Source organism: Protomyctophum bolini (assembly GCF_963924005.1).
Source record: "Protomyctophum bolini genome assembly, chromosome: 2".
NCBI lineage: Eukaryota > Metazoa > Chordata > Actinopteri > Myctophiformes > Myctophidae > Protomyctophum > Protomyctophum bolini.
The window spans coordinates 26,400,901-26,414,081 of NC_137863.1; the positions used below are offsets into that span (position 1 = coordinate 26,400,901).

The following is a 13,181-nucleotide window of genomic DNA, read 5'->3' on the forward strand; positions in this document are numbered from 1 at the left end:
TAGACCTGTCCCATACACTGCGTTTGCTGCATCTAATGCTGCATCATAATAATGTTGATGTCTATCACATTATTATTTTGCCCTTTACCATTTTAAATGGGCAAAATGTGGTGGGTTTCATCCCTGCTGATATGTAAAAACACGGGTGTGATTTATTTATGTTATATTATCAATAAAACTCTTGATTGATGATTTGGCCATTTTTTGGTGGCCCACTCGTAATATCCTCATGCCACAGGTTGGGAATCATTAGTCTAGTGAGTCTATAACTGATGACGCAGAACCAGCATCCTGGCCCCGCTGAATCTCTTAATCCTGGGCCACGCCCACTAGTCTGCAGCTGGCGTCCCACAAGCCCTGCTGCAGCCGGAGGTCAAGGGTCGGCGGTGATGTTATCTCCCTGCGCCCGTTGGCCCAGTAGCCCCCTCCTCCCCTCTCCTCCTCCTCCAGGGCACAGTACAGTACCGTGGCAGCCCCCTCCGCGGGGGTCCTGAATAGCAGCCGCGCCACAGCACCCTGCGCCAGGCGTAGGGGTGGCCAGAGGTGGCGGTAAAGAGCAGTGTCCACCACACCCGGGTCCACGGCACACACGCTCACCGCCGATCCCTCGCGATCCAGCCGTCGCTGCAGGTGTGCGGCAAAGAACAGAAGTGCTAGCTTACTCTGACAGTAGGCCGCGTGGGCCGAGTAGCACCGGCCGCCGTTCAGGTCGTCCAGCCTGACCTCCCCGACGCGGTGAGCCGAGGAGGAGACGGTGATGATGCGGGAGCGGGAACCGCATTTCCCACAATCCCTCAGCTTTCCCAATAGCAGCCGGGTCAACAGGAAGTGACCCAGGTAGTTGACCCCCAGGTGCCGCTCGAAGCCATCCTCCGTACGACCCTGGGGAACGAGCATGACCGCCGCATTGTTGACAAGGACATGCAGCGGCAGGCCCCGCCCCTCAAAACCCTGAACAAATTGGTGGACAGACCGCAAAGAGGCTAGGTCCAGCTTCTGGAACTCCACATTGGCCTCTTTGTGCTCCTCGCGGATCCTTCTCACTGCCGTAAGGCCCTCCCTCTCGTCTGTACCACCTATGATGACATGGGCCCCCAGGCTGGCCATGTGGCGGACGACCTCATAGCCGATCCCCCTGGATCCTCCTGTCACCATGGCAACCTTGCCATCTTGTCTGGGCATCACTGGCAACTTGAAGGGCCTGCTAAACAGTTGAGCTAGCAGCACCTTCAAACCGAGCAGGTATATCTTTAAAATAGGCAGAATGCAAGACAGAAAAGACATAGAGTAGCAGAAGAGCGAGAGTAGCTCTCTGGTGTTAGACCATTGTGGTGGTGTCCAACTTGTAGATGTCATCAGTGAATGCAGTTGTATCCTCCAAAGACATATTACATGCCCTTCCCCAAGACAACGGCCTGAGTGGCTGCACCTTGCCTCTGGAACCCAGAAACCATGGGCTTGAACCATATGGGTGCAGGAAGTAAGTTGAGCTGTATGGTGGGCGTAGCGCTAGGATGGGTCTGAAGGGGGACGTTCTCTTCTTCCAGCTGTCACTGGGGGTAACTTCATCCACATAGGACCACCATCAATCAATCAATCAATCAATCAATCAAAAACATCATATTAAATTCAAAGTCAATATGTTATGTTTGAACAGACAGTTACACCGTTGTGATGATGACGGTGTGATTTCATTGCATTATGACATCATTAGGCGGAAAAAACACTCATGCCGGAAATAATAACTATAGGCCTACCTAGAAAGGTGCAATTCTGGGAAATTGCAATTTTAGCTGAGTAGGCTACTGTATGAAGACGTCACATGACGCCGCATGACGTCACAAAAAGCTAAAATGTTCTAAAAACGTTATTCACACTATGTAGAATGAGTAGCCAATATTTCAAACAAAAGCACAAGTCAATACAAAAATTGCTACTTTGAGGACGAAACGATGAAAAACACTAAGACTTGTTTACATCATGGTCCTCCATTTTCAATTCATCAGAACATTTAAAGATGTACAAATATAGGCTACAGGGGGGCTCAGAGTGTGTCCACTAAAGTAATCTTTCTATTGACACAACCTGTCTTTGTATTGGTGAGTAGGTCAAACGTGCGTGAGATTTCCACAAAAGATTTGAGATTTAAAACTGAAAGTCCCATAGCCTTACTGCAGGGCAGAATCGAAGCAGTAAGGCTATGGACCAGAGCTAGTCACCCACTAACTGAGAAGCTGTTGGCCTTGCTGAGATTACTATTTGATCCAAAGAGAATGGATTCAGTTTTTCCCAGGTGTAATGATAGTTTGTTATCATGCAGCAAGCCAGGTGCAGATTCCACTCACTCACTCACTCACTCACTCACTCACTCACTCACTCACTCACTCACTCACTCACTCACTCACTCACTCACTCACTCACTCACTCACTCACTCACTCACTCACTCACTCACTTTAAATGTGGCACAGAAGTTCTTCCATAATAACAAACATGCGTCATTCACAATCACAAATGTCAACACGCATATGTCAGCTGTCAGCATAAGAGGTGCACACTTAAAAACAAGTAGTAGTGCGACATCTAGTGGCTGAATGTTGTATGTTGACGCAGAGGAAATGAACAGGAATGTGGAGGATCTCTCTGTACAACTTCCTTAGGAAATGCTTTGGACTCAGAGGCGGAGTTTACGTTGTGTTTATTCTAACACAGCGTTCTAAGAAACAAGATATTTTGGAATAAAGGTGAGCCGCTATGTGCAACAATTTCCAAAAGCGACACATGGGCAAAGAGATCTATAGCGTGGTTGGTGCTGCTATTTTCTTAATATTTTTAATATTCTATAAAAAGAGATTGTGACAGAAAGTGCTTTGCAAGCAGAAATCACTGTTATGATCACGAGTTCACATGAGTTGAGACGTGGGATTGATCTGACTTACTGTAAATCGTGCTAGCCTTATTTTAGGATCAAATCTACATCAATTGCTAGCCGCAATTTGCAACTCTAGATTTTTTTACAATTGGCTGAATCTAGAGTTGCAATAACCTCCATCGACTTCCTATGCATGGTTTTGGTTTTGCATTGGTTTGTGACCTCCTGGTCTTAAATTACGTTAAACTCACCAACATTGCAGCTGTAGTCCAAGCTTGAATTATCCTCTTTCGATCTGGTGTCGCTTGTTTATCATAAAAGTCCCCGTAAAAAAAGTTATGAGCTACTTTCTGTCCAAAATATTCCACAACTATTATTCCGAGCCGCCATCTTGGATTTTTTCAACGTGCCATAAAACAAGACGTGAGGGGGAGCGCTTGTTTAATAGTGTCCCTCCCTCCCTAGGGTGTCGGCCTCTTCTTTGGGTGTCTTACCTGCGCAGGTAAGATTCTATTAAACAAGCGCTCCCCCTCACGTCTTGTTTTATGGCACGTTGAAAAAATCCAAGATGGCGGCTCGGAATAATAGTTGTGGAATATTTTGGACAGAAAGTAGCTCATAACTTTTTTTACGGGGACTTTTATGAATAACAAGCGACACCAGATCGAAAGAGGATAATTCAAGCTTGGACTACAGCTGCAATGTTGGTGAGTTTAACGTAATTTAAGACCAGGAGGTCACAAACCAATGCAAAACCAAAACCATGCATAGGAAGTCGATGGAGGTTATTGCAACTCTAGATTCAGCCAATTGTAAAAAAATCTAGAGTTGCAAATTGCGGCTAATCAATTGCATTCTTTTCTGCAGTGGATTATGGATATGCAAGACTTGAGGTATTTGAGAAAGTAACCTACTTTTGTGACTGACTGCTATAGTCGTAGCAGACTATAGCAGTCAGTCACAAAAGCAGGTTACTTTCTCAAATAAATTCAAAACGAAATGAATAGGACAGAACTTCAGAAGTTGTATATGACCACAGCTGCACTATGCAGGCTACGCATCAGTCAAGTTATTCTCAGCCCTTTTAATTCAAAGGCTCCCTATAATATTAATTTGCAATAGACCACGACATGATTTGGTTAAGAATTCCTTTATGTATGTGTACTTTATCGGTCTGTCTGTCTGTCTATCTATCTATCTATCTATCTATCTATAGGTAGCTACTAGAGATAACAGTAAAACCCTTATCAATAGACATGGTTCATGGTTGGTTGTAGTCTGTGTTCTCGCCTCTATTTATGTCTGTAATGTAATAATGTAATATTGGTGAACAATAACATTAACTATCAGTCATTTAGCTAGGGACCCACACTGAGAAGCACTGTCTGACATATAAGCTATGGGTCGGTGGCTTTGGCTCCCAGGTCTGTCCAAATGCACAGAGCACAGTTTTGTAACTGCTTATGTGTGTCTGTTCAAATGATGATCTATACACACACACACACACACACACACGGTGGTCCACGTGTGGTCTAATCATTTGGGGTTTCCTTGACATGAACATGATTGATCTACACTTGACTATTCTTAACCATTGTAGCTGTGGTGGTTATTATTATTATTGTAACCAAACTCCTGTTCACGTGCAGGAGGATTACTCTTCAAAAGAAGAAGTAACTTTTTTTTAAATAATTTTATAAGCTTTCAGCTTCAGCCTATTCCTTTTGATCACCTCCAGTTCCTTTTTTCGTTATGTAACCGTGTGTTAACAAATAAGCTGTTTTGTAACTGTGAAGATGCATGATCAAATAAACTAAACTAACTTTGGATTGTTCAACACATGGAGAAATCTGCACTGAAATGCTGAAATACAGAAGTCTTCCAAATCGCACAGCTGACTAGTAACTACCAGACAGACACTCAACACCACTACAAGTAAGTTGGCATTCCTATACCTACATTTATATAATTATTTTTAAAACTATGTATGTATGTATGTATGTATGTATGTATGTATGTATGTATGTTGTACACCCTTTTTATATAAAAAGGGTAGGCCTAATGCATGTTTAAATCAACTAAGTGATCTCTCTCTGTCTCTCTCTGTCTCTCTCTCTCTCTCTCTCTCTCTCTCTCTCTCTCTCTCTCTCTCTCTCCCTCTGTCTCTCTGTATAAGGTCAGGTGTACAGTTTACAGAGTTGTACATCATGGACAAGTATTTGAGGCATTTCACAGCGGTGGGTGATAAACAGCCTGGGCAATGGGAGGAACTGGAAGAGGAGCTGCATGTGGGCAGTGGTGAGCTGGCTCCAGCCACAGGCCCTGTCAAACTGACCCTCAGAGATGCTCTCAAAAGACTCTTCACCTGTGACCGGTTCCAGGTACACAGAAACATACTCCCACATAGGGCTGCAAAGTATCGATTATGTTCTTTGTGATTATTCTATTGATTATGTTTTATGATAACCCCATCTAGACCTGTTAATTGAACACTCTCCAAAGACCACCTGCTTTAGTTGCTGATAATCACAAACCCACGTAGCACTCCCTGAGCTCTAAAATGATTATTGGATAATAAATTATGTATGACAAGTTAGACACAGTGGAGGGTAGTAATATGCCTTGCGGTGTTCACACTGTCAAAAATAAGAAGAAAAGTTGTAATTACATTGAGAACACAGGCAGACAGTGAATTAAAGCAACTTAAAGCTCAATATTCCATTGCTTAGGATATATCCTATCAATATTGTGACAATGTGATATGATATTAGTGTTATCTTTTAGTAAAATGCATTGCATTCACCCATTCACACACACACACACACACACACACACACACACACACACACACACACACACACACATTTACACACAGAGCAGAGGAAACCATGCAAGGCAGTGAAGGTACCAATCTGCCCTTCCGTTACTTAACTGCCATTACTTAACAATTACTTACAAATTACTATTTCATTATTTCAAAAACTGCCCATTTCTTTGTGTGGAAAAAAGGGCACATCTACTAGAAGCCCATCTCTAGTTGCATCATGTTATGCTGTGAGCTTTTTACATTTTGAATAAATAAAAATATTATTGTCACAATACGATATTACTGTTACAATATTTATATCGAGGTATTTGGTCAGAAATACAGTCATATTTTATTTTGTCCATGTTACCCAGCCATCCAGTCACTTCCAGATAACTCTGTTCCTCTTTGTGGTGGAGACACAAATAATTATTCATTCAGACTAATGATAATATACATTACAGCTCTATCTTATGCTATTGTCACACATGCTGGTTGTGGTTGGTGGTGGATGTAACACAGTGAAAATAGTCCAACCAATGCTTTGTGTGCAAGACTGATTAGAGACACTGGGCTGTATTTTGCGTGTCTTAAGTACCAGGTCTTATTCCCTAACTTGAGTAAACTAAAGACCTGGAGGCGCGATCAATGCCATTTGGCTATTCTGAGTGGCCAAAGAGCATTGATCACGCCTCCAGGTCTTTAGTTTATAAATACAAAATACAGCCCACAGACTCTCAACAGCCTTATTTAAGGCAGTGAGTGGTTCTCAAACATTTTCATGCCAGGGACCCCTAGAAGAGAAGACCTCTAAATTATTACAATTCTACACATCTTTTCAAGATTTTTCCAAATATTTCAAAGATATTTCATATTTCTTAATAGCCAAAGTATAACATTTCTGTATATATGATGCAGGGTGTTATTGATGCTATATTAACAAATTATGCTTGGGACCCTCTGGAACCCTTCAAGGACCCCTCTTGTGAGAACCACTGATTTAAGGAACAATCAGCACTCACAAAATTAGCTTTTATCTTATTTTATTTCGCTCAGCAGTCAGGACATGTTTCGGCTGCTTGGTTCTTTGTCAGCTTTAATTCAGAAAAGCCACACATGTTGTAATGTCGTGTTATGACATAAAAATACAGAGTGTTACAGCGTTTAAACCTTTTTTTAAACATTAAATGTGTGGAAATCCTCTGAAGGGATGTGATGTAAACATACTCCTTCCCCTATGAGGAGCTACCAGACGAGATTAGAATTAATTGATTTAGGACATTTAGAGTACATTTAGTCACGTTTAGTGTGGGAAAGTATGTGCAGCGTCCAGAATATGTACTGACATACATAGTATAAACATACTAACCACTTACAGTATATACATACTGTAGTATAATCAAACAACTTACCTAACCACTTAAATTATAATAACTTATAATAGAACCGGACTGATATGGGGGCAGATAATAGTAAGAGGTTTCTTCTTCCTTCTCCTTTTTGACCATGTATGCAATTATGCTAAGTTAGACTTAGACTAAATGATTGATATATTCTTTATTGGTAAATTGTGATAAATATATATATATTTTTACACATAGTATATTAATACTAATCTGACTACCGGTAATACCGTAACTTATGTTCTTGTGTTTTTGTTGGGGTCAAACGGGTAACCTCGTACGGTTCCCATCCGGCCGCTCTAACCGGCCACTACCCGTGAACCACTGCCGCCCGGCTACATTCATGTTTTAAATGTTTTTCCCCCCCTACGACTGTATTTCAAGGTGGTCTTTAGTTTACATAGGGTATCTTTGTGTTTTATTCTCAGATTGCGGTGGTCATTCTGGTCATCCTGGACGCTCTGTTTGTGCTGGTGGAGCTGCTGATCGACATAGAGATCCTGGAGCTGGAGCACGGCCACGAGGCAGCCGAGGTCAGCCTACAGTCTCTTTTGTGTTTACATACATCATGTTACCGACTGAAACCATGACCAAACATGTTTGTCGTATCGTCGATTACCTTTTGTCACTGTCTGAATAAAGGTAATCGAATAAACTGAATAAAAACCTGGCTATCATGACTAAAGCCAAGACTAAATATATTTACAATTTCGTCAACAAATAAAAACTAAACTAAATTGTTAGGGAGAGGGACTAGTTGAGAAGAGATCCAGTAGAACTAAAAGACAAGTCATTTTATGCTTGGTTGCGCTCGGGTGTTACGCTCTGAAAATAGCCGATCTACAAGCTCAAACGTGTCAGCTTTAAAGCTCAAACGTGTCAGCTTTTACATTGAACTAGACTGACCCAAGTGTGAAGTGAGCAGTGCCTTTTAACACAGTCAATTTAAGTATTTGATCATTCATGACGTATGTCTGATGATGTATTGACTATTGACCCACATGACATCACATGGGGGAAGAATAACAAGGGATGGACACACAAGGCCACACATTGGAGTGGGTAGCGCTGCTCAAAAAAGCCTTACGATTATAAGGCCCTGCTAACAGGTTACCAGCCCTGTCATAGGGATGTCACAGCCCTGTTACCATGGTAACATGTTACCATGGTAACATGTAATCAGCCCTGTTACAGGGGCGTAATTCTATTCTAAGTCCGAGCATATAGACATGGTAACGCCCCGCCTGCCTGATTGGCCTACCGACACTGCCCGTCTTGCCCCCATGGTCTCACCAGACTGTCAATGGCTACGTTTACATGAAGGGTGATCATTCCGAATAAATACTTCCGAATAAAATACATCCGATGTAATGTTTTTTGCCGCGAGTTTACATGGGAAATGGTCATTCCGAATGAGTGTTTATATGGAGAAGTGATAGAAGACATGATACATGTTAATTCACGTGAAACTACGCCATCTGTTGGACACATAAAATATAGGCAGTTCATTCATTGTGACTGTCTCAACAATACAAACATATTACAGACGAAAGACGATACTTTGAAATCCCATCATTTCATTTCGCAGTAGCTTTGAGGCTGCTGGTTGGATAGGGGCGGCGCGGGCATATATGTTTAGTGTTTACCGTCTTTTTTTCCCCACCCGCTGCGGCTCCGCTTCTCCGCTGGGAAGGTGATCATCTCGTTTTTATTTATACTACTTTGTATCTACAGCACGGCCAGGGCACGCAACGCAACACTGATGATTATTATTGTATCGGGTCGCTCGTTATTTTTGAGAGAGAGAGAGAGAGAGACCGTTGAACACACACACACTGTGACACACACACACACACACACAGATCAGGGGTATCTCATCTGCTGCTGCTCCACGTTTTTTTGTGGATTTCGGATCTGAAAAAAGGAACGAAATAACGCGCTCTATGTGCAAACTCCTCGGCGCCGACGGCGCGCCTTGGATATGAGCGCCTTGGAGCATGCTCAGAAAGACCAGAATTAATTTACATCCGAAGCAGTGTATACATGAGTCAAATTTTCTTTCAATCGCATTGAACATCGGAGTAATCCGGCCAGTGACATCGGAATGGTTTTTAGATCGCATCGAGCGTTTTCATTCGGATGTAAGTTTTTGTAGGTGTTTACATAACGTTTAATAGGCTTGAACTTCTATTCGGAATGAAAAGGGTATTTAACTGCTCATGTAAACGTAGCCAATTATTCTGTGTTGGGAAATACCGGTAATACAAGTACAAGAGAATGACAGCTTGGCATGCTCGAGCAGCGTGACAGTAACTTATTTTTTGTAGAAGAGGCAAACTAATATTGTTTATGCTGTTTGCTTTGATTGAACTAATACTATTATACTAAAAAAAAGATAAAGATCAAGGGAAAAGAGACCTTTTTACAGTACAATAATGTTTCAAGTTTACACATGTATAGAAATAAATTACACAATAATCAACACAAACACTTTAGAAATTACACACCCAAATCAAATCATATTACGGCGTACGTGTTCAATCAAACGGCTTGTATTATATCATACATGTAAATATATCGTACTACATATTATTTATTTATTTCCCACCAAGGAGTAACCTCACGGCAGATCCACCTCGGAGGAAACTCTGGTAAGCCAATCAGAGGCAGGCAGGCAGGGCGTTACCGTGTCTATGCTCGGACGTAGAATAGAATTACGTGTCACAGGGATGTCACACGGTGCTGTGAGAGGTTCCTCATGTGACGGGGCCTTACATCTCTACAACTCTATAGAATTGAGTGTCATGAAATAGAGCTATGTAACACTTATTCTAACACATAAATATCACTTACATTCCCTGTTGTAGTTTTAACCACCACCCTGTATACTTGTGTGAAGGCTCTATACTAGGCCCTCTACTGATTTCACTCGCTATTTCTGCCGAATGTTCACCCTACCATAATGGATTTTAGGGGTTCAAGTGGTTAAAAGACATTTCCCTGATTAACTCTAAAATGCTCTTATTTCTTTTGGTCCAGGTGTTTCACTACCTCAGTCTGGCGGTGCTCACATTCTTCGTGGTGGAGCTGATAGCAAAGCTCTTCACCTTCCGTCTGGAGTTCTTCCAGCATTATTTTGAGGTGTTTGACGGGCTGATTGTGATCATATCGTTCGCGTTGGACATCGCTTCCCTCGCTCACGAGAATGCTTTCGATGGGACGGGCCTGCTCATTCTTCTGCGGCTCTGGAGGGTGGCCAGGATCATCAACGGTGGGTTCATTCTGCCGTTAGGGTTGGGATGCTTTAGGATTTTAACGATTGTGGTTCCTTAATGATTCCCTCTCAGTGGTCTGATTCCTTAACGGCTCTGAGTCTACAGTATTGCATACACATTATATTAGTGGTTCTCAAAGTGAGGTCCAGGGACACTCTGGGTTACTTGACGGGGTTCCAAATGGACACTTACAGGTTTGTAACTGAGAGTCATGACGGTCCTTGAAATTAAAACGTTCGTAATGTATAGCAGATATGTGTGAAGTCCACATAGGCCACAGTTTGGACAGTGTGATAATCGGGTTCCGGAAACGGTTCCAAATGGTATGCGCCGATTCCGGTTCCTCAATATTGGATACGGTTCCAGATCCCTGTGAAGGCAGGCCAACAGATCATTTTAAATGCTGATTGTTCAAATAGACCTATTATTTAAAAAACCTATGTTATAATTTTGTGTAACGATTAACGAATGAAATAGGCAAATTGCCTTTCCTCTAATGCAAAATCTAGTCGCTTACTATTTGTGGATCTAAGCTCGGTCATTAGGAAAATGGTGTGCAAGCACAAATAAATTAATCCATTATATTTGTGGTCATACCAAAGTGTTTATTTTGTGACAACAGGGGTCCTGGTGTCTGTAAAGAACCGTTCTGACCAGAAGGTCCACAAGCTGAAGGAAAGTTACGACCACCTCGTCAAAAGAGTCAACGAGCTGCAAGAACACACAGACAAGCTGGTGAGTCTACTTCATCTTTAATTTAGTCTATTTTACACTCACATTGCACCTGGACTGTGTAACTTGCATATATAATCTTTCCAAATACCAATTTCTAGTATTAAATAGTATTTTTACAGTAAAAAAGAAAATCACACCCGTGTGAAGTGAGGGGCGCTCTTATCATTGTACATTATCATACATCATCTAATTCCGGCCAATCATATTTTGCGTCCTCACCTTCATCAACAATGTTTGTGTTACACAATGTTTGCGTTTACACTATGACGTAAAATTTGACTATGATGTAAAATTTACACTATGACGTAAGATTCTCCATTCACATTTAATGTTTGTGTAGGGCCAAGTTTGTGGACACACTAAAAGCTGGACATAGGAAGGGCTAGCGCCCCTCAAAAATAAAAATATATACTTTAGTACTTTAACGTTCATTGTCTGTGAAGTATCTTTGATTCAGCTTTGTCTTGTTTTGTAACGAGTATGATTCTTCTCTCTTTTGTCTCCTAGGAACAAGAGAACAGTAAACTTCATGGCCTCCTAAAGCAGCACGGCATCGACGTCAAAGTGTGAACGTTGGACTTGGTTGCATTTTGTCACTATAGGAAACCTTGTATCTCCTATTTGATGTAGGGTTGAGCAAAAAAACAGTTTTGTATATTTGCATCTGGAAGTTGAACCTCAGCTTTTGTCATCTTTGTATCATTTGTAGCAGCTACAAACGTCGCATTTGCTTTGTAGCTTCACATCACTGGCTTCCATTGACAATGAATGGTAGACAGTTATGCTGTATATCACACACGTTTCATGTCACAATCATTACTGTCCACATTCATTCCATGCTAAATCAACAGAAAGATTAAGCAACTACCTTTAGAAAAGAACTAAAAGCTTTTCCACTTCATTGCATGATGCTGATGCTCTCCAATCATTACGTTAACAAAGCATCGTTGTTAGCTTAAAGATCTGTTCAGTGAGAGACACTGTTGTACTACTAGAAAGTGTACATTAAGCCCAAACCTCACCAACGCAACTAGTCGCAACAAAACAGTTTAGGTCAACTTCCTTGCAATTGCTATTGGCGTTAATTGTTGCAAAGACTTGCATGGCGAATCATTGGTGCGGTTTGGGCTTTAAACTTAACCCATTACGGCCTGAGGCCGATTGTACAAATGCCTTCTAAATAAGTCAGTGGTTCTCAAACGTTTTCATGTCAAGGACCCAAGATATGTATTTGGCCCCATCTGAAAATGTGTTGTTCCAGGGACCCCCAGAACAAATAAGAGTGAAAAATGTTGTACTGTATACTGTAACTAGGCCACCTGCTGGTGTAGTTTGGCTTTGGTGTAGTTAGAATGAATCTAACTTAGCTGACCAGCAAGACCAGCCTGGTAAATCATAGCTAAACCAGCCTAAGTCCAGGTAAGACCAGCTCAAGCCCAACACACACACAACAAGCAGGTGCACAGCGATGCCGCACAGCAACACCCAAAGGACGCGGTGCGCTTCCGCGTGGCTGGCCAGCCACGGATTCCCGGATGGAGGCCGTGCGGCGACGCCTGGAAAATAGAACAGCGGCGTATCGGAGCGTCAGGTGAGGCGTGAACGCACGTCTGACGCCGCCGGTGTGGGGTTCATTGAAAATAACTGAGGCGGCTGTTTTTACGCTCGGCGTTCACAGACGGTGTGTGTTGGGCTTAAACCAGCCTAAGTCCAGCTAAGACCTGCTAAAACAGCCAAAGTCCATTTAAGACCAGCTAAACCAGCAACCATCATAAGCTGTTTTTTTCACTTTTTTTTCCAGCAGCATTGCGTTTATCATTTAATGGTTGATATTTGTATAGTTTATTTTTATGTTCCATAATTTATGGACATGAACTGAATCCATATTTAAACTTTTGTTTTGTCATAAATTAACACCACACAAAAGTAGCAAAAATAGCCTTGTTTGGAGAAAATAAAAATACAATCATTTCTGAAGTGTACATCCTTCCTGTGAAACAGATAATTTATCATGGCTAATTATATGAAGACTAGTTGATAGGTGAACTGTCCTTAGTATAAAAGTATAAAAAAGAGATTGTATATGTATTAT

The 13,181-nt window shown here is 41.9% G+C and overlaps 2 protein-coding genes across 5 annotated transcripts; one reads left to right on the top strand and one right to left on the bottom strand.

The window, feature by feature from the left end:
- Nucleotides 1-309: 309 nt before the first annotated feature.
- LOC308333427 (polyprenol dehydrogenase-like) lies at nucleotides 310-1,284 on the bottom strand (the record flags this gene model as incomplete). Its single annotated transcript, XM_080789829.1, has 1 exon — nucleotides 310-1,284. The coding sequence occupies one exon, from the start codon at nucleotides 1,282-1,284 to the stop codon at nucleotides 310-312; it is 975 nt and encodes a 324-aa protein (XP_080645955.1).
- Nucleotides 1,285-2,665: 1,381 nt separating this feature from the next.
- hvcn1 (hydrogen voltage-gated channel 1) lies at nucleotides 2,666-13,061 on the top strand. 4 transcript variants are annotated; one of them, XM_080787806.1, is made up of 7 exons: nucleotides 2,666-2,742; nucleotides 4,717-4,805; nucleotides 5,047-5,251; nucleotides 7,508-7,612; nucleotides 10,119-10,350; nucleotides 10,977-11,089; nucleotides 11,597-13,061. In XM_080787806.1, exons 3-7 carry the CDS (start codon nucleotides 5,078-5,080, stop codon nucleotides 11,657-11,659), a joined length of 687 nt encoding a protein of 228 aa, XP_080643932.1. In that variant the 5' UTR covers nucleotides 2,666-2,742; nucleotides 4,717-4,805; nucleotides 5,047-5,077; the 3' UTR covers nucleotides 11,660-13,061. The 4 variants fall into 4 exon arrangements, with proteins under 4 accessions (XP_080643932.1, XP_080643934.1, XP_080643933.1 ...); XM_080787808.1 differs by having other exon boundaries at nucleotides 5,052-5,251; XM_080787807.1 differs by lacking the exon at nucleotides 2,666-2,742 and adding an exon at nucleotides 2,750-2,803.
- The last annotated feature ends 120 nt before the right edge of the window (nucleotides 13,062-13,181 follow it).